This window comes from Medicago truncatula, chromosome 1, assembly GCF_003473485.1.
Source record: "Medicago truncatula cultivar Jemalong A17 chromosome 1, MtrunA17r5.0-ANR, whole genome shotgun sequence".
Lineage (NCBI taxonomy): Eukaryota > Viridiplantae > Streptophyta > Magnoliopsida > Fabales > Fabaceae > Medicago > Medicago truncatula.
In genome coordinates this window covers 51,741,105-51,762,205 of record NC_053042.1, presented here as the reverse complement: position 1 = coordinate 51,762,205, position 21,101 = coordinate 51,741,105, and the positions used below count along the sequence as shown (strand labels likewise).

Below are 21,101 nucleotides of genomic sequence, written 5' to 3'. Positions count from 1 at the left end.
TACGAGAATCAATTAAGCATATCAAAAATGATAAATTTATGTTGGATGAGTGGTAAAACTAGACGGGATAAGATTAGAAAAGAAACAATCTGAGAGAGTTGTGGTAACGAAAAGAGGGTTTGAACGAGAGAAAACTTATATTATATATATATATATATATGTTATAATACAAAGAATAGATTATATGAGAAGAGTCGGATCAAAAGAGATAGATCATGATCTAGGAAAACTATAGGAGAAATTGTTAGGAAAAATTTCGAGGTTGATGAATTGGATCCAAATATGATTTAATATAAAACATTACTCTTTTCAGTCACAATTATAAAAAATAAAAAAATAAAAAAACTTGTAAGTTTATTAAATACGTAATGTATTTGATCTATAATATATAGTACATATATTAGATAGTCAATGAACCTAATTTTGGGATGAAATATGACATAATTCGATCCAACTAACCAAACTCATTTAATGGAATAATATTTGATCATTGTTATAGTAATTCAAAACACAAACCCACAAAAAAATAAATAACTCAAGCACTATCACTCAAAAAAAAAAGGAGAGAAAGTCAAGCACTAAACGTATGTTTGAACTTACATTTTCAATCTTGATCACCGAGTGTGTATGAGTTTTACTAAACAAGAGAGATTTAACTCAAGTAAAAAGAAGGAGAGAAATTTGAGTAAATAGTAAGTAAAGTAGTAAATAAGAAGGTAATAAAGAAAAAAAGTAGTGAGTTAATGAACGGTTACTTACCAACTGCAATGTTTGACGGAAAATGGATATATAGTGGACGGTGCATAAGTTGAAGGGTTGTTTGTTTGTTTGTTTGTTTGTTTGATAAATCATACAATATGAAGGTCGGTGCAGCAGAGCTATGCATTTTGTTGTTCACCACATCTTGCCTTCTTCACTTTTCATCAGAGCTACAACATTCTATGCCTTATGATTATTCTGCTACTACTCAGGCAATGCCACTTCCTTATCTCTTCTTTATTACTAGTTTTTTATATACCGACAAAAAATCTTAGTGCATAAACACTTGTGACACTGATTCTGAGAATTTATGATCACAGCTTATCAATTGTTTATAAGTTCTTTTTAACTTATGAAATCAACTTATAACTTATACAAAAATAGTTTTACTTTATTTTATCTTTTGCTATAGAAATTGTTTCTACATTAGGACTAATCATGATAAGGGCTTATGCTATAAGCTGCAAATTAAGTTGTTTATCCAAACATGGCCTAAGTTGAGCTTATTCTATGCCTTGAAATAAAGCAGTGTGTGACAGAACCTAAGAGGGCACAATATGGAGGAGGCATTATAGTAAATCCAGGATTTGATCACAACATAAAGGGTTGGAGAGTGTTTGGAAATGGAACAATCGAGGAACGAATATCAAATGATGAAAATAGATTCATTGTTGCTAGCAACAGAAGACAAACATTGGATGGTTTCTCACAGAAGGTCCAACTGAAGAAAGGAATGATATACATGTTTTCTGGTAACTTCTATTTTTTTGTCCTTAATGATTATTTGATGAATGTTGCCATGTTTGTGATTCATTAATTTAGCTTTCTTAAGCATTCTTTATATTCAGCTTGGTTTCAGCTCAGTGAAGGAAGTGACATTGTGTCAGTTGTATTTAAAAGAAATGGAAGTGAACTGGTGCATGGTGGCCATGTGATAGCCAAACATGGATGTTGGTCGCTGCTAAAAGGCGGTATAGTTGCAAACTTTTCAAGCCCTGCTGAGATTCTTTTTGAGGTGAAATGGTTTTCTTCTTATCTTATTTTGCATATTTCCTCAAGTGTGTCATTGCAAGTACGTAGTTTTCACTTCTCAGTATTTGCATATAAAAAAAAAAGTGTAAATGTTAACAATTAACCCTCTTCTGAACAAATGCTCAAATAGCATGTAAATTTCATTTTCTATAGGAGAGTTAAGTTAGAAGTGTGTCATTTTCTATGAGAACTATTCATGCTTGGAAGTTGAGTAAAATTTGTAACCTGTGAGAGTGAAATGAAATGGTTAAAGTACTTGTTTTTATGTGCTTAGATATTTGTTGACTGAAATCAACTTGCATGCAGAGTGAGAATCCAATTGTGGAATTATGGGTTCATAGTGTCTCCTTACAACCATTCACCAGAGAGCAATGGAGGTCACACCAAGATAGCAGCATTGAGAGGGTAAGCTAATGCTTATATTGTTTTCACATAGATACCTGTGCTTTGCACCAGGGGATGAATCGTTGCTTTTATTTTTGTATTACTAGTACTACCATCACGACTCTCGGCCTCGCAGACCAATAGTCAAGCATGTTGTCATTAAGAGGAACAAACTCAATAGCATACCAAATTGCATAATGAAAATCAGTAGTAGATGTATAGCAGAAAAAATGCTTAAGTTATCTGATTTATAACCTACAGGTACGTAAGAGCAGGGTGAGATTCCAGGTAACTCATCCAAATGAAACAGTGTTGGAAGGAGCAACAGTTGTTATTAAACAAACAAGGGCAAATTTTCCATATGGATGTGCGATGAACCGTCATATCCTCACAAACAGTGACTACCAGAAATGGTTTGTGTCAAGATTCAAATACACAACTTTCACTAACGAGATGAAGTGGTATAGTACAGAGAAAATCCAAGGCCATGAAAACTATACTATCCCAGATGCCATGCTGAAATTTGCTAAGGAAAATGGCATATCTGTCAGAGGTCATAACATTTTGTGGGACAGTGAAAGACGTCAACCTGAATGGGATTTGTCCCTGTCTCCTGATGAATTACGAGAAGCAGCTGCAAAAAGAATGAAATCCGTGGTCTCAAGGTATAAAGGACAATTGATTGCATGGGACGTGGTAAATGAGAATGTCCACTTCCACTTTTTTGAGGACAACCTCGGCAAAAATGCCTCTGCAGTATACTATTCAGCAGCTTACCATCTTGATCCCACAACGAACATGTTCATGAATGAGTATAACACTATCGAATACAGTGGTGATAAGGATGCCAGCCCAACCAATTATATCCGGAAGCTTAAGGAGATTCAGCAGTTTCCAGGAAATGCTGGAATATCATTGGCCATAGGGTTGCAGTGCCATTTTTCAAGTGGCGTGCCAAACATTGCATATATGAGGTCAGGTCTTGATCTTCTTGCAGCAACTGGACTTCCTATATGGCTCACAGAAACCAGTGTGGATCCTCAGCCAAATCAGGTATGTTCAACCTTCAAAAGTAATATAATAAACTTCTTCTCTTCAAGAAAATTTGTTATTTATAAATTCTGCTTATTACACTAGTTAAAATACAATGCTTCGTGATTTAAGACCAAAGATGGATAGTTTATCTATCTGTTTTCATCTGTTTGCAAAAAAAGTAAACAATATATGACAGGTTTCATTCACATTACAGTTACAAGCCACATTCCATGACAGGAACAAATAGAAAATGAACATTTCTTTTGCATTTTTTGCTTGTTTGGCAGGCAGAGTACTTTGAAGAGATTCTTAGAGAAGGTTACTCTCATCCTGCTGTGCAAGGGATTGTAATGTTTGTGGGTCCAGCACAGGCTGGTTTCAACAGTACACTCCTTGCAGATGCAGATTTTCAAAATACTCCAACTGGAGACGTTGTGGATAAGTTGATTCTTGAGTGGGGATCTGGGCCACATACGGCCATAGCAAACAGTAGAGGAATTATAGATCTTTCATTACATCACGGGGATTATGATGTGACCGTTACACATCCTCTAACCAATTACTCCAAAACACTGAATATAAGTGTGAGGAAAGAATTTTCTTTGGAAAGTATCCATGTGAAAATGCATGCCTAAAAAGCAACAACTTTTTATAACTTCTGCTGAAGCAAGCAATAGTTACTTGTCTCAATTTTGAAAGATTATAATAAAATGGTTCACAGTATCATGCTTGATTGTTTTTGGTTTTATGTTACACTTTTCATCCAAATTAGAAATAAACTATTTGTATACATTTGACACTGCGACTACAAGAGATATAATCTAATAAAACATAAGTACAGAGCAATGCTGCGTAATTATTTTTCTAGTATAATATGCTTCAATTACATCAGATGATAACTCATTTTGTAATCCAAGACAAAAATAAAACTTAACAAAGTCCTAGCAGCTATGTGAAAGATGTACTCTTGATTGCAAATCCAGCTTTCTTACCTAGTCAAAATGCTAGCCAGGCAAAACTAAAAAACTCTAGAAAGATGTTAGATTTAATTCCTCCTTGAAATTGAGATCGCCAGACGCAAATGATGTCAAAGTCTCTTGTTTTGGATTGGATTTGATTTGCTAGCTGGAGTCTTCCTTAAACTTGTGTCTACAGATCTCTGAGAGGCTTCATAAGATATTTCCGACTTGTTTAAACTTGCAGAGAAGGAGGAAACATGAACCAACAGCTTTCGTGACGGAAACCTATCTATAAGATTGCTTCTAGTTTCACTATTGATCAAAACTATAGAACATGTCATTAAATTTAAGAGCATTAGGACAAAGAGACCCAACAAAGTACGCTGAGTGGTTATCATGGCAGGGTTTACTCGAAACAAACAACGGATGAGGCAAGAAAAAAGAAGGGAATTATTGTGCTTGGAACTATCCCATAAAAATGTATTGTAACCGGAGTCTATGTATCTCAAAGGGAAGCAATTCTTCTCAATAGCTTGTTGGTGGCTGATGGTTTTAATGGACGATGGAGAACAAAGCAAGTAGGTTAAGATACTAGTGTAATGCATAAATATAAACTTGCCTTCCCTCTTTTAAAAAGAATGAAATAATGTAGTTAAGATTTTTTCAACCGCTCAATAGTTGTGTGAAAGAATCAGATTTGAGGAATAGGAAAGGGAAGGAAGGTACATGGATAATGGATTATTGGACCTGCCACATTTTGTTGTGTTGTGGAGTAGAACATGGAATGGAAGGAGCTTGTCATGTGATCCTTAATCAAATCCCATACTTCTCAGACATTTCTATAATGTTTCCATCACATGCTAATATGGATCATGTGACTAATCACATGATGTTAAAATGGGTTTCCTATCCTTGACCATATTTATTTGTTTATTCTTGTATTTCTCATAAGCATGACAAACACAGCTAAATAGAGCTGGGTAAGTTTACTTTCCAGGAATTGGACAACTTCATTTTCAGGGAAGTTTATTTACAGCTACTAATCGACGATAGACTCCTAACAAATTCATCATATTCCAAGTGTCGCAACTGATTAGTTTTACTTGGATTTGTATGAACTATAATTTCATGCACACAATGTTTATGTGTGAAACAGTAATTAATTTTATGTAACTCAGATATTATGCGAGTGTGTACACACTAGAACTTTCCTACAATCAAGATAAATTCTTGCTCCATCAAAGCATGTAACCTTTTTGTATTGAATCTGATGTAATTTTGAGGTCTTACATAGACTTTCAATCGAGGATGTGACCCTTTATTTGATATGAATAGATAATGTAGTCAAATGGCTCCTAAATGCTGTTTTTCATAATGGAGGTGTTATAGTCAAAGAGTCTCACTTGATTAGAATCAAATTTGCATGTGGAGACTGAGGCTTCAATATTCCTTGAGCTAAGAAAAAACATACGGTCTATGTCAGCAAGAATAAAGTAGAATCTGTGCAACAAATTTTTCCAATTACATTTCTTATACTGAGTGACTCTTGTGATGGTTATTTTGCACCTCACAATTTGTTTGGTGATTTGACAGAATCAAGGTGGGTTCTGATTGAAGTTTGTAGCCCTAACATCCAACCAAATATAATCAGCATGATACCAATCCCGTAAGATATGGAGTGTGGTCTCAATCTCATTTGATTTTGCATATCTGATCTGGAGAGAAATAAATATAGTAACAAAGCAATATCATAGCTCATTAGTCAGCATGTGGTCATGAAGTCAAATCCAACCAGTAGTCATATCATATCCGTGTCACTACACACTACTAACTAGTACCTGTTATCATCATGCATTAGTATTACTCAATGTAAAGTGGCTTCAGAAAGGATGAGTATGTGTATGCGAAAATCAGCATGTTATTGTAGTAATGACGTATTTTTTTCATCGCCTCCTTTGGAGAATGTAGTACACCAATATGAAAATACTATTTTCAACTCATCAAACATGAATTTGTGAAGTTTTGTAATCTTGGTCTTCTTATCATTCAAAACTATATCATTACACTTGTAGAATCAATCTATTGAACTGAATTTATCATTATCAATCATCGGTCGATCGCTAAAATTCAACAAGTAAAAGCAGAATATGTCTTGCCCAATTCACGTATCATATAGATAGACAAAAGTGAAAGAACATGTGTATATGAAGAATAAACATGAATTGTATTGGTTAAATACTTCAAAACAATATAAGAAAAGAACAACTGTTATACAACTATATGTCCAGTAAAGTAGCTATGTCTCATTCAGTTTCATTTTTATCGGATGATATAGAAGCATCCTCCTTCCAGATCAAGTTATCATAACCAAAAATTCTTGCAAAACATGAAACCAACTGCTCTTGTATTATTTCTTCTGTGGGAAGGTCAAAATCTGTCTCTCTTCTCAAAGATGTCACTTCTTTATCAGCAATTCCACAGGGAACGATGTGCCTAAAGTAGTTTAAATCAGGATCAATATTAAATGCCAATCCATGAGAAGTGATTGCATTTGATATCCGAACACCAATTGCACCTATCTTTCTTTCTCCAACCCAAACTCCTGTCTCACACTTCTTTCCAGGACAAGCTTTCACGCCGTATAGACCTGCCAGTTCAATCATAGTTGACTCAATTTTTTCTACAAATTTTCTAGCACCAAGTCCCGTGTCACGAAGCGATATGATAGGATATAAAATGGCTTGGTGTGGACCGTGAAATGTAATGTCTCCTCCACGTTGTGTGTAGTGAAGCTCAGCTCCGATCTGTTCCAATTCTGACTGAGGGATTAATAAATTATGAACAGTTTGTCTTTTGCCAACGGTGTATGTAGGAGGGTGTTGCAAAGACAATAGAGTATCACATCTCTTATGCGATTTTCTATCCAAGACTAGCTTTTCCTGCAGTTTTAACGCATCCAAATAGTTGACGACTCCCATTTTCCATACCTCAAGGGTTCGCAAAGCCCTCATTGCCTGTTCACAAGGACATTATCAATTACATAAAATGCTTTTATAATATAACTACTTTTCACAATTTCGGTGTGCTAGTTTGACTTAAAAAAAAAAAAAAAAACTACTTTTCATTTCTCAAATCTAGAAAGTGAATTCCTTTTTATTTAGAATGCCCTACACCAAAAATTGCATCCATAGAATCCCACTTCCCATAAGTAACCGCAAAATACAGCAGAATATTAGAATCCATACAAACAGTTGGAAGAAACATTCCAACAAACAGTTAAAGGGCATTCACGGTAAAGTCATATATTCAATAAATTTCAATTTTTATGAATAAAAGCTGTTACTAGATTCAAATGGGTTTTCAACGGTGAGCAAAATTTCCAATGTAGAATTGCATATTGAATTTAAGAAAGACTTACCTGGAAAAATAAAAATGGTACTTGATGAGTGAAAATTGAGATGGGTAACAGTGCAATTCGGACAATTTACTTCAATAGAAGGAGAAGTATGTGATCGTGAAGTGAAAATGTGAAGAAGAAGAATATTGTGAGGGAATGGAATTGGAGAAGATAGAATTCCCAGTGTTGTAGTGGAAGAAAATATGTGGAGCATAACTGCCCAATGTAATTTACTCTTTATTTAAATTTATTGGCTTTTTATTTATTTAATTTATTTTGCTTTGGGTTTTTTAGATGAATTTTCTTTTAAATAGTTTTTATCAATCAATGGAAATTTAAAACAAACTAACTACCAACTAAGTTTTTGAATATACTCATAAATTTAACCCAGACATGGCAATGATATTGGCGAGTCGACAATGGTAACAATTTGAAAAAATTGAAGTAGAAGAATTTAACTACATGTGTCGTTGTATCGTATTGGACATCAAACACATCTTCAATCAAAAATATAAGTGCCACGTAGGTTTTGTTGATTTATTTCTCTCAATATTTCCTCGATGATTGCATCAATGTGAAAACTATTAGGATGATATTGTTTCATCAATTTTGTAGCAAACTTGCACTTGAAAGCCTAGTTCAAACTTCAGTGAAACTAAAATTGCCAAGACATAGCTTTAGTTGTTTCCAGCCAAGCCATCATAAATTTTCAACTTCATTTTTTCTTCCGTTTTTGTTAAATTTCATTTTAGATTATCCCAAGCAAATAAAGATCAATTATCATCCACTTTTTTTGCCGGAACTCTAAGTTACGTTGTTGATGCAGGTGATTATGAGAATCTACCTGTCTCAAGAAATGAACTCCATCATTTGTTAAGCATCTTTAAATGTGATTCAGCTTCTGGTTCTTGGTAATAAGATTGACAAACCTGGTGCTTTGTCTAAGCAAGACACGACAGAAAAGATGTAAGTACTGTGTAGTGTGTCTAGCCAAGCTATTGTGATCCTTTGATTTCAAAATTTTATATTTGTTCAGGATGTGCTTGTACTTTCCTTTCATTGATGTTGTTTCACGTGCACTGGAGACTGAAATCAATAAATGAGAGAGAAGTTTGTTGCATCATGATCTCAAGTAAAAACTCCACCAACATCGACTCAGTTATTTGTTGGTTTGTAAAACATTCTAACGCAAAGAACTGAAGCTCTCAACTTCTGCCCTAGGATTCTATTTGAATGTTACATTGCAGACTGATATCAAGGTCATTGAAGGGATGATATTGGTGCGTGTCTGTGTCATACTAGTTTTTTATTTTGGAACAGCTTTTAATAAAATCATATGATAACTTGGTTTACCATCAAAGGTATCAAAGAGAGTCTACTTACTTATATACCATTCAGATTCACAATATTCTTCATAGACCAACATGTTTTTCAGCCAACACCAACAAACAATACTCATGTGTTCCAGGCTTCCAGCATTCATCTCAATAAGGCATCCACATGCAACATTCATCTTCAAGATCTTCAACAATAAATCAAAAATACCGAGCTTATTTGTATTTAACTAAAATATTGAAAAATTAACCTCCTAGCCTTCAAGATGTTAATTGTTATTTATCTACTAGTACTGTACAGAGCATATAAGTCAAACTTGACAGCTTACCGATCTTAAAAAACTAGAAGTATACAAACTGTTGCTTATTGAGATTCAACTAACCAATTAATAAGTCAACATTGTCAGCTTCAAGATCTTCAGCAATAAAAATATAAAATACTGAGTGAGTCAAAAAGAAAATACTGAGCTTATTTGTATATAACTAAAATGTTGAAAAATAAAACTCCTAACCTTCAAAAAGGGGCATTCGGAGAATCGAACTCCGGACCTCTCGCACCCAAAGCGAGAATCATACCACTAGACCAAATGCCCTGCTATGAAAAGTTTTGTTTGTGAATGTATCTATTAGTTAGTTCAGGCAATTATTTAAGAAAATAAATGAATTTAGACCTTATTTTACCACATGTGATCATTACATTGATAGAATTCTCATTTTAATAATGTCTTACCATGTGTGAGTTACTTGCACAATTTAGGAAAAAATTAATTTATACCTCTTATTTTCACCTCATGTAATCACAACACAAGTTAATGACAATAATTCTTTCTAATATCCATATCCATTAGGATCTCATTTTGTATTCTGATGAGGACTAAAGCAAAAAAATTCAAATCAGAATGTTGTCAACATTGAAAACCATATTTCTAATATGAGCTAAATAAAAGGAATATCCAAATCAAACTATATGTGTGCAATTTGGCTATGAATTGGTTTCAGAATGAATATGATATCGTTTCCGAACAGATTTTATAAAAGATCCAAAAATATCAAATGAAAATTGGTTTTGGGCAGAAATGCCCATATTGAAGTAAGCAAGGTTAGGTGAGATCTATGTCTTCTTGTTTAGTAATGAAATTGTTCATGAATACCACATGGTCTGCAGTTGTATTGTAATATTGCATGAAAATGACCAAATCTGCTTATTTGGATACACAATTGTTGGTTGTTCTTCACATCTTAATATTGACAACAGAAACCAGGTGCTAAATACAGTCCTGTGACTTCTCATGATAACGAGACCACTGGATGAATCGGTTGACCACTGGATGAAGCTACCATCTCAAAAGCTAAGATGGTATTCTAAGTAAGACATCAAAGAGTCACCACCATGGTATGACATAAGTGGTAGATACTTGAGTCATTTAATCATTTAGTAAGAGGTTTGATCTCAGATCGATGCGTATAAAAACATAACTTATAAGATAAACTATGACCCACAATAGTCTTTCATGACCAACTTGTTTTTCAGCCAACACCCATACACTATTCATGTATCCCAGCAGTCACATGCAGTCTCTAATGCTAATTGTTAGGTAATAATAAATACTAGAACTGCACACTAGTATATAGATCAAACTTGACAGCTTCCAGATCTTAAAAAACGAAAAAGCATAAAAACTTGACAGCTTCTGGATCTTAAAAACAAATAAGTCAACCTTGTCAGATTCCAGATCTTCAACAATATTAAAAAAAAAAACTTATTTGTGTTTAATTAAAAAAACAGGGGCATTCCGAGAATTGAACTCGGAACCTCTCGCACCCAAAGCGAGAATCATACCTCTAGACCAAATGCCCTGCCCTGATATGAAAGGTTTTGTTTATGAATTAATTAATTCAGACAATTAGGTTAGGAAAAATTGGAATTTTACCACATGTCATTGTTATCATTACATTGGTAGCATTCAAATTTTAACTGCTATTATGAATTAGCTCTCTCTCTCTCTCTCTCTCTCCCTCCCTCCCTCCCTCCCTCCCTCCCTCCCTCCCTCTCTCTCTCTCTCTCTCTCTCTCTCTCAGGACATAAGTCTGGCTACTAGTACAAAAGTCAGCCTTGCCAGCCTCCAGGTCTTCAACAAAAATAAATAAAAAACACAGCTTATTTGTATTTAACTAAAATATTGAAAAGTTAAACTCCTGACCTTCGAAAAGCGGCATTCTGAGAATCGAACTCAGGACCTCTCGCACCCAAAGCGAGAATCATTTCACTAGAAAAATGTTTATATTTCTTATTTTCCCCACATGTCATCACTAAAAAAATTGATGACAATATTTCTTTCTAATATCCATATCCAAATCCAATTGGATCTCAGTATGTAATCAGATCATGACAGAAGCAAAAGAACATTCAAATCAGATTGTTATAAACATTGAATACCTAGTTCTGTTGTGACTTGCGAGATGAATAAATGCATTAGACAGATCAAACTATGCATCAGAAACCACCTTGATTGATACTGCAGTTAGATTTCCGTCTATGCTTCTGTTTCTTGGGGCAGGGGTAATTTCTAGGCCTTAACTATCAAGCCTGTCAAATATTTCTGTATTTTCTTGTTATTGTCATACTTACTGAAATTGGAGCTTCAGTCAAAGCCAAGAAGTTTACGTTTTGAACTCTTCCTTTAAATTTTGATAAAGGAATGAAACTCTGATGTTAGTTGCAATAACCTCACTGTATTTTATGCAATGGATCTCTAATTTTCTCACAGTAAAAAATTGAATTCATCGAAGACAATGAAAAGATACAAAGGATATTGTTCTGATATTTCATAAGTGGGAAGTCCTACATTTTGCATTTGACAACTAAAGTAAGTTACATTTTGCATTCTATGATAAAATTTAAGTTGGACTTGACTCAACTTTACAAAACCACAACTTGCAAGGTTAGAGATTGCTAACCACTTATGCACGATCCTATAATGTTATGTATAATGTAGCATTCATTTAGCTTGCTAGCCCAACTCTCTCTCTTTAATGATATCTAATCCTATCTCGGCTTTTTTTTTTGTTAGGGGTCCTTTCTCGTTTGGTATTTCTGCTCATACAGTGCAGCATCCTCATGAATCTCAATCCTTTTCATCTTGGCTTTTTACTACCCAACAGTTCATCTCATACAACAAAGCAACTTTTTCACAAGATTAAAAAAGAAATTATTTGTTGATTGTCATAGCAAAACGAGAGTTTGTAAAATAAGAACATAAGTCTGGCTACTAGTTCATTATTCAAGTATCACAGCATTCATCTCAAGGCATAAAAACTGATGCCTATGGGTATTTATCTAACCAAATAAAAAGTCAGCCAAAATATTGAAAAGTTAAACTTCTAACCTTCAAAAAGGGGCATTCCGAGAATTGAACTCGGGACCTCTCGCACCCAAAGCGAGAATTATACCACTAGACCAAATGCCCTGATATGAAAAGTATTAGTTTGTAAGTTAGTTGAGACAATTGTATAAGGAAAAAAAAAAGTTTATACCTCTTGTTTTCACCAAATGTCATGACTAAACAATTAGATGACAATATTTCTTTCTAATATTCATATTCAATAATCTCATTATTAATCTGATCATGACTGAAGCAAAAGAACATTCAATCAGAATGTTATCAACATTGAAAACCATAATTCTATTGTGACATGTGAGATAAATAAATGCAACAGGAAAATCAAAACTATGCATCAGAAACCAATTTGATAAAGCAATTCAAGCCCAAAAATGCTGAGATTGATGTTGTACCTGGATTTCTGGCTATGCTTCCATTTCTTGGGGCAGGGATAATATCTAGGCCTTAACCATCGTGCTTGCGACTTTTTCTTGTTATTGTCATATCTACTGAAATTGGGGATTCTGTCAAGGCCAAGAAGTTGAATTTTTTAACCTTTCCCTTTAATTTCAATAAAAGGAATGAAACTCAACTGTTAACTGCAATAACCTCACTGTATTTTATGCATTGGATCGCTTCTTTTCCTACAGTTAAAAATTGAATTCATCAAAGACAATGAAAACTTACAAACATATTGTGATGATTATGTGTGATAGTTCAAAAGTCGGAAATCCTACAATGCTCACTCCTCAAACAATTAAAGGGTTTATAATCTAATATATATTCGATAAACGACAAATTATTTGAATAAAAGCAGTTAATAGATGCAAATGGTTTTCAATAGTGAGAAAAATTTGAATGTAGAATTGGATATTGAAATGAAAATGTTGGTTCAGTTAAGATTATAACAATGCAATTGGTGTATTGAAGAAGAGGACAAGTTTACGGCAATAGAAGAATAATATTGTGAGAAAATGATGAATAACTAACCTGATGAAGTCCTGCTATGCTATGCATGTGCATGTTGAGACAAGACAGTGGAAGCTAGAATTTACCGTCTTAGTTCAAGCAAATACTTGAAATATAACCTTTTCTTTTTTATGTGTTGGAAACTGGAAAGTGTGTATAATTAATTCCGTAATTCTTTTTTAATTTTTGTTCATGCTGAATCCTTTATTTTTTTATTTTTATTTTTCCATTAGTCTGTTTTTCATTTTCATTAAAAAAACATTAACGAGGTTAACCACATGTACGTAAATTAGCATGATCTATCTCCCTCTATATGCTGATGTGGCACACTGCCATGTTATTTTCCAGCAAATAAAATGAATAAAAGAGTGATGGCACGTCACCAAATGGCATGTCACAATCTGCACTGCACCACAAATAGAATCAATTTCATTTTGATTATCTATATGGCCAGGTATCACAAAGTACAGTTATCATCCCATGACATGGGAGTTATAAGGTTGACTTGGTGGCTGGGGTGGAAGAGTTAAAAGAGTGGACACATCCACTGCTGGTTCTAAGTAACAAGATTGATAAACCTGGGGATTTGTCTAAGCAAGACCTGACAGAAAAGGTTTAAGTAGTGTGTGATCCTATGATTTCAAATTTTAGCTTTTAATCAGGATGTGTCCGTACTTGCCTTTCATATGATGTTGTTTCACATGTGCAGGGGACTGAAATCAATATATGGGAAGGAAGTTTGTTACATCATGATCTCGTGTAAAGGGAGGGAAGTTTGTTACATCATGATCTCGTGTAAAAACTCCAACAACATGGACTCAGTTATAAAACATTCTAAAGCAAACAATTGAAGCTCTCAACTCTTGCCATATGAATCAATTTGAATGTTACATTGCAGACTGATATCAAGGTCTTTGAAGAGATGATGTTGGTATGTTACATTGCAGACTCCAACAACATTGCAGACTGCTACTAGTTTTCCTTTTCTATTTTTGACTGGATTTAAACCAAATCTGATAGCTTGTGATTTAATCTTGTGATAGCTTGGTTTACCAACAAAGGTATCAAAGAGAGTATTATACTTATTTACCATTCAGGTTCACAACATTCTTCAATGGCCAACATGTTTTTCAGCAACCACCAATACACATTATTCATGTATTCCAGCATTCATCTCAACAAGACATTTGCATGCAGCACCTGAAGTTAATTACTCCCTATGGTCCTTTTTATAAGAGACAAATTGGTCAACTAAAGTTGATGTATTTGGTTCATAATGTGGACCAAATACATTTACTTTTGTTGACAAGTTTGTGTCTTATAAAAAGGACCAGAGGGAGTATTATCTATCTACTAGTATTGTACACAACATATAAGTCAAACTTGACAGATTCCAGATCTTTAAAAACTAGAAGTATACAAACTGATGCTTATTGAGATTCAACTAACCAATTAATAAGTCATCCTTGTCAGCTTCAAGATCTTCAACAATAAAAAAAAAATACTGAGTTTATTTGTCTTTAACTAAAATGTTGAAAAATAAAACTCCTAACCTTCACAAAAGGGGGCATTCGGAGAATCGAACTCCGGACCTCTCGCACCCAAAGCGAGAATCATACCACTAGACCAAATGCCCTACTATGAAAAGTTTTGTTTATGAATGTCTATATTAGTTAGTTCACGCAATTATTTGAAGAAAAATATTGAATTTAGACCTCTTATTTTACCACATGTCATCATTACATTGATAACATTCTCACTTTAATAACATCTTCCTGTGTGAGTTACTTGGACGATTGTTTTAGGAAAATAATTAATTCATACCTCTTATTTTCACCACATGTAATCACAACACAAATTAATGACAAGATTTCTTTCTAATATGCATTAGGATCTCATTATGTATTCTGATGAGGACTAAAGCAAAAACATTCAAATCAGAATGTTATCAACATTGAATACCATGTTCTCTAATATGAATGAATAAATAAATGCAATATGCAAATCAAACTAGATGTGTGTAATTTGGCTATGGATTGGTTTAAGAAAGAATATAAAACCCGATCTGAACAGATTTTATTGAAGAAGATCCAAAAATATTGAATGAAAATTGGTTTTGGGCAGTTTTCAAACACTGAGAATACTAAATTAACAAAAAATGGGGCATTCCGAGAATCGAACTCGGAACCTCTCACACCCAAAGCGAGAATCATACCACTAGACCAAATGGCCATATTGAAGTAAGCAAGGTTAGGTGAGATATATGTCTTCTTGTTTACTATTGAAAATGTTAATGCATACCACATGGTCTGCAGTTGTATTGTAATATTAGTTGTGCGCAGAGGATAACTTGGTTTATAAAAAAAAGTATTAGAGTCTACTTACTTATGTACCAGTCAGGGGTTAACTTGGGATTTTATCATTAAAGATAAAGTTTGATAAACCATGACTCACAATAGTCTTATATGATCCGCTTGTTTTTCAGCTAACACCCATACACTGTTCAGCATTCATATAAAGCAGCCACATGCAGTCCCTAATGCTAGTTTTTACTTAAGTATATAGATGCTACTAGACACTAGTATGTAGATAAAACTTGACAGCTTCCAGATCTTAAAAAATGAAAAGCATATAAACTTGAAAGCTTCTGGATCTTAAAACTAATAAGTCAACCTTATCAGATTCCAAATCTTCAACCAAAACAAAAAACAGAGCTTATTGGTATTTAACTAATATATTGGAAAGTTAACCTCCTAACCTTCAAAAGGGGCATTCCGAGAATCGAACTCGGGACCTCTCGCACCCAAAGCGAGAATCATACCACTAGACCAAATGCCCTTATATGAAAAGTTATTGTTTGTGATTCAATTAGTTCAAACAATTAGTTTAGAAAAATTGAAGTTTTGACCTCTTATTTTTGTCACATGTCATTGTCATCATTACATTGGTAGACTTCACATTTTTCATAGTTTTTCTCTACATCTATCGACTGATCCACCACATATGTGATCTATTCTTCTTACTATAGAATCTATAGATTTCCTTCACACATGTCCAAACCAGCTAAGTCGAGATTTAACCATCTTATTACAATTGGTGCTAGCTTGCTAGCCCAACTCCCTCTCTTTAATGTTATTGTTCCTATTCCTATCTCGTGTTTTTCTTTGTTATGGATCCTTTCTCGTCTAGTATTGCCACTCATCAAGTACAGCATCCTCATGGACCTCAATCCTTTTTGTGCTGGCTTTTTACTACCCAACACTCTATCTCATACAACAACACAGCTTTTTCATATGATTATAACAGAAATTAGTCATCAATTGAAATTGAAAAGGGAGAGTTCATGATATTAGGACATAACTTTGGCTACTAGTACATTCTTCATGTATCACAGCATTCATCTCAAGGCATAACAACCGATGTTAATGGGTATTTAATTAACCAATTAATAAGTCAACCTTATCAACTTCGAGATGAGCCTATTTGTATTTAACTAAAATATTAAAAAGTTAAACTCAGGCCTTCAAAAGGGGGCATTCCGAGAATCAAACTTGGGACCTCTCGCACCCAAAGCGAGAATGATACCACTAGGACCAAATGCCCTGATATGAAAAGTTTTAGTTTGGTAGTAAGTTAGTTGAGACAATTGTTTAAGAAAAAACATGTTTATACCTCTTATTTTCACCACAGGTCATCACTAATCAATTTGATGACAATATTTATGCTAATATTCATATCCAATAGGATCTCATTATGTGATCTGATCATGACTGAAGTAAAAGAACATTCAAACCAGAATGTTATCAATATTGAATACCATAACTCTACCGTGACTTGTGTGATAAATAAATTCAACTGGCAAATCAACACTACGCATCAGAAGCCAATTTGATAAAGCAATTCAAGCCCAAAAGTGCTGAGATTGATGCTGTACCTGGATTTCTGTCTATGCTCCCACTTCCTTAGGAAGGGGTAATTTCTAGTACTTAACCAACATGCCTGCCAAAAAAATTCTGTCTTTTTCTTGTAATTGTCATATTTACTGAAATTGGGGAATTTGTCAAGGCCTCACTGTATTCTATGCATTGGATCTCTTCTATTCCTACAGTTAAAATTTGAATTCATCATAGATAATGAAAACTTCCGAACATGTTGTGATTAAGTGTGATATTTCAAAAGTGGAAAATCCTACACTGCTCACTCCTCAAACCTTTAAAGGGCTTATAGTCTAGTCTATTTTGAACTAGTTAGAGCAATTTAATTTTTGAGTTATCATAGAACATTGCACTATGAATTTGAGTGTTCAACAAGTGAAGTAAGTTACATTTTGCATTCTATCTTAAAATTTAAGTTGAGCTTAACTCAAGTACTCAACTTTACAAAACCACAACTTGGAATGTTAGAGATTGGTCACCACTTAGTCTTATAACCACTATTCATACCAACTATATTACTACATATCCAATGTGTGAATCTGATAAAATGTAGCATGCATTTAGTTCCCCGATTGTTTTATAATCTAACTACATTTCATATGAATCATATCTGAAATTTAGAAAGTGAACTAATGTAAGAAGTAAGCAGAAAATGCAGCATACTTATGAAGTCTATAGTTGGAAGAGACATTTCAACAAACAGTTAACGGGCATTCAGTGTAAAGGCAAATTATTTGAATAAAAGCAGTTACTAGATTCAAAAGGGTTTTGAAGAGTGAGAAAAATATGAAGGTGGAATTGCATATTGAGATGAAAATGTTGGTATATTGAAGAAGAAGAAGAAGAAGAAGAAGATAAACTTACGGTAAGGGTGAAGTTGAAGAAGAAGAATATAGTGAGGAAAATGAAATTGGAGAAGACTGATAACCAACCTCATCATCGTGTAATCTTCAAATTGAGAGTTGTGAATTGTGATATACTAACTACATGCATGCATATGTTACCGTGTTGCATGTTTGGAGTTCAAGAAAATACGAGTACAATAACTGCAAAATCTAGTTTACTCTTGTAGTATCTATCTATCTATTAGTTAATAATAATAATAATAACAAAAAGGGACAATGAGATCACTCTTTGCCTCTGTTTGGATAATCTAAAACTAACGGAGCGGAATGGGGACGGGACGGAATGGAACGGTATGGAATAAAAATTTCATTCCATTGTTTGGAAATTTTAAGACAGAATGGAACTAATTTCCCACTCCATTGTTTGGAAAGTGAATGGAACGGAACATGTTATAACTTTTTTATTCCAATTTTACCCTTTAGTTTAAAAATATTAATGTGTAATCAATATATGTTTATTTTGGCATCAAGTAACACCCTAATAAACAAGTACATAATAAATATGGGTAATTAAAAAAAAGGTTCAGTACTGATTAGTTAGAATAAACAAGTCCATACATGTTCATAATAAGCATAAACTGCAAAAAAAAACGTATAATACTAATTAGTTATAATTGAAGATAATTGTGCAATGCATAATAATGATTCTTACATAATTTACAATTGTTACATAGTAAATTGCCAATCAATTTCTCTACGGTAGTAAGTAAACATGTCGGAAACAAAATGGGGAAGTAGTATGAAGTATGGGAAAGGCAAGAAGAAAGAAGGCAATGAACAGAAGAAGAAAAAAAAACGACGAAAGGAGGATCATTAGTTGATGAAATAAAAAAGGCAGGGGCATAGTTGTCATTGTATTATTTATGTATTCCATTCCATTGGATACACCCCAAATTAGGGGGAATGAAAATTTGGCTTAATGGGTGGTATTGGATGGAATGAGTTCCATCACACTCCATTCCATTCCATTCCACCACTCTCCATCAATCCAAACATAGCCTTTCCTCTATACTTACCATCTTTTTTTACATGATTTAAACTAAGGATTTCTACCTCCAAATTTATTATATATCATAGTTTGAGAGTTAAGACACACTTCAAAGACTTTTAAACCCACACCAAAATTTTTATGCAACATATAAACCACCATTCATAGAATCTTTATCTATAATGATCTCATCCATATTGATAATTTTACTTGCATTTACCTCTTGTTTTTTCTTTTCGTATCTTACATTAATTTTGCTAGTGAAATTTTCAATTGAGATGCATCACACAATTGTTTTCAAATGAAAAACTCTCTTTACGACATTTACATTCAACTTATTACAACAAGTTAAATTAAATTTTTATAGAATTTTTCGACAACAACAGTAATCATGAAAACATTAGTTGTTTTATTTACCATTTTCTCATTTATTGAGATTTGAATTCTAGTCTCTGAACTCTTTCAATATTCTTCTAATTATATGCTTAAATTAGTTAAACTACCAACACCTCTAAGAAATATTTAATATGTGCTTCACTTGAAGTGAAAGTAAGAACTTGTTTATTGTACGTCCCCTGTTTTTATTTTAATAAATACTATAAGAGAATATAAAACAAATATTTCTTCTTAAAAAAATCAAATATTTCATTGGCTATTTTTCTTTTATGAAAATAGATTTATTTAGCATTTTCAATTTGATCCTTTTTTTTTCATTTTATTTTCCTTTTTATATAATTTCATTTTAAATTTTCCATTTCTTGTACTGGAACTGGCCGTTATGTTGTTGATGCAGCTGATTATGAAAATATACCCTGTCTTAAGAAGGGAACTCCATGACTTTGTTGAGCAAACCTTCTTAAAATTGGATTCAATTGCTGGTTTTAGGTAATAAAATTGACAAACCTGACAATTTGTCTAAGCAAGACCCGACAGAAATATGCAAGTAGTGTGTCCAGTAGCCAAGCTATTGTGATCCTTTGATTTCTAAATTTTAGCTTTTTTTTTTTCCAGAATGTGTATACTTTCCTTTCATTGATATTTTTTCACATGTGCAGGGAACGAAAAAGAAGTTTATTGCTTCACGGTCTCATGTAAAAACTACACCAACATTGGCTCAGTTATGCGTTGCTTTGTAAAACATTTTTCTAAAGCAAAGAACTCTCAACTCCTGCCCTATGAATCTATTTGAATGTTGCATTGCAGATTGATATCAAGGTTCGCTGAAGAGATGATGTCGGTGTCATACTATTTTCTTTTCTTTTCATCTTTTGACTGATTTAATCTTTGTGCTTTGATAAGTTTGCATCCGACTGTTGTAAAATATGCAGTGGATTTGAACCAACAACTGTGTTCATACATGTTTTTAAAATTGATATTTTAGGGTGTCTACAATTTATAGGAGTTTGTGGTTCGGTTAAATCCAATTAACAAAACAGGGATATTAATAGGGTTAATAGTGTTTTTTACCCCTTTAATATATGTCATTTCTGGTTTTCGTCCTTATAAAATTTTCGGTTTAATTTGCACCTCGTAATTTATTTTTTTTCCGGAAAACACCCTTAATAGGCCATTCAAAAACCAAAATTTCTTGAAAAAAAAATTCTGAAAATGGCCTATTAGGGGTGTTTTCCGGAAAATAAAATTTTTATGAGGGTGCAAATCAAACCGAAAATTTTATAGGGGCGAAAATCGGAAATGACATATATTACAGGGCTGAAAAGCACTATTAACCCGATATTAATATCTCTGCATTTGTGGTTCTATAATATTCAATCCATAATTCCTCCATTTGTACAGTTTTATTTGATATATATTTCTGTTATTCATTGCTCTGTGATTGAGGTTTGCAATGATGGTCCGGCCTACGGGATATAGAATGGGATCAATAATTTATGACGCCCACAATCAGGTGACAAGAATCACAATGATTGTCGCAATAGAAGATGCAATAGAAGATAGGAGACGCACAGAGGAGTGAAAGCATCTTAAGCTTGGGTCTCACACATGACACAACCTAATTGATC

At 33.5% G+C, this 21,101-nt stretch overlaps 2 protein-coding genes and 6 non-coding genes across 9 annotated transcripts; 1 reads left to right on the top strand and 7 right to left on the bottom strand.

Annotated features, from left to right (window-relative positions):
- Positions 1-718: 718 nt before the first annotated feature.
- LOC11414705 (endo-1,4-beta-xylanase 5-like) lies at positions 719-6,169 on the top strand. 2 transcript variants are annotated; one of them, XM_039829987.1, is made up of 6 exons: positions 719-971; positions 1,289-1,511; positions 1,608-1,774; positions 2,098-2,196; positions 2,437-3,228; positions 5,763-6,169. In XM_039829987.1, the coding sequence occupies exons 1-6, from the start codon at positions 858-860 to the stop codon at positions 5,778-5,780; spliced, it is 1,413 nt and encodes a 470-aa protein (XP_039685921.1). In that variant the 5' UTR covers positions 719-857; the 3' UTR covers positions 5,781-6,169. The 2 variants fall into 2 exon arrangements, with proteins under 2 accessions (XP_039685921.1, XP_003592519.1); XM_003592471.4 differs by lacking the exon at positions 5,763-6,169 and adding an exon at positions 3,498-3,958.
- Positions 6,170-6,319: 150 nt separating this feature from the next.
- LOC25485344 (octanoyltransferase LIP2, mitochondrial) lies at positions 6,320-7,802 on the bottom strand. Its single transcript, XM_013614525.3, has 2 exons — positions 7,588-7,802; positions 6,320-7,183 (listed from the first exon to the last, which is right to left on the bottom strand). The coding sequence occupies exon 2, from the start codon at positions 7,178-7,180 to the stop codon at positions 6,473-6,475; it is 708 nt and encodes a 235-aa protein (XP_013469979.1). The 5' UTR covers positions 7,181-7,183; positions 7,588-7,802; the 3' UTR covers positions 6,320-6,472.
- A 1,619-nt stretch (positions 7,803-9,421) lies between these two features.
- On the bottom strand, positions 9,422-9,493 carry TRNAP-UGG (transfer RNA proline (anticodon UGG)). The gene has a single exon. It is a non-coding gene; the product is annotated as a tRNA-Pro (tRNA).
- Positions 9,494-10,685: 1,192 nt separating this feature from the next.
- TRNAP-UGG (transfer RNA proline (anticodon UGG)) lies at positions 10,686-10,757 on the bottom strand. Its single transcript has one exon. It is a non-coding gene; the product is annotated as a tRNA-Pro (tRNA).
- Positions 10,758-12,295: 1,538 nt separating this feature from the next.
- TRNAP-UGG (transfer RNA proline (anticodon UGG)) lies at positions 12,296-12,367 on the bottom strand. Its single transcript has one exon. It is a non-coding gene; the product is annotated as a tRNA-Pro (tRNA).
- Positions 12,368-14,813: 2,446 nt separating this feature from the next.
- On the bottom strand, positions 14,814-14,885 carry TRNAP-UGG (transfer RNA proline (anticodon UGG)). Its single transcript has one exon. It is a non-coding gene; the product is annotated as a tRNA-Pro (tRNA).
- A 524-nt stretch (positions 14,886-15,409) lies between these two features.
- Positions 15,410-15,481, bottom strand: TRNAP-UGG (transfer RNA proline (anticodon UGG)). The gene has a single exon. It is a non-coding gene; the product is annotated as a tRNA-Pro (tRNA).
- Positions 15,482-16,015: 534 nt separating this feature from the next.
- Positions 16,016-16,087, bottom strand: TRNAP-UGG (transfer RNA proline (anticodon UGG)). The gene has a single exon. It is a non-coding gene; the product is annotated as a tRNA-Pro (tRNA).
- Between the last annotated feature and the right edge of the window lie 5,014 nt (positions 16,088-21,101).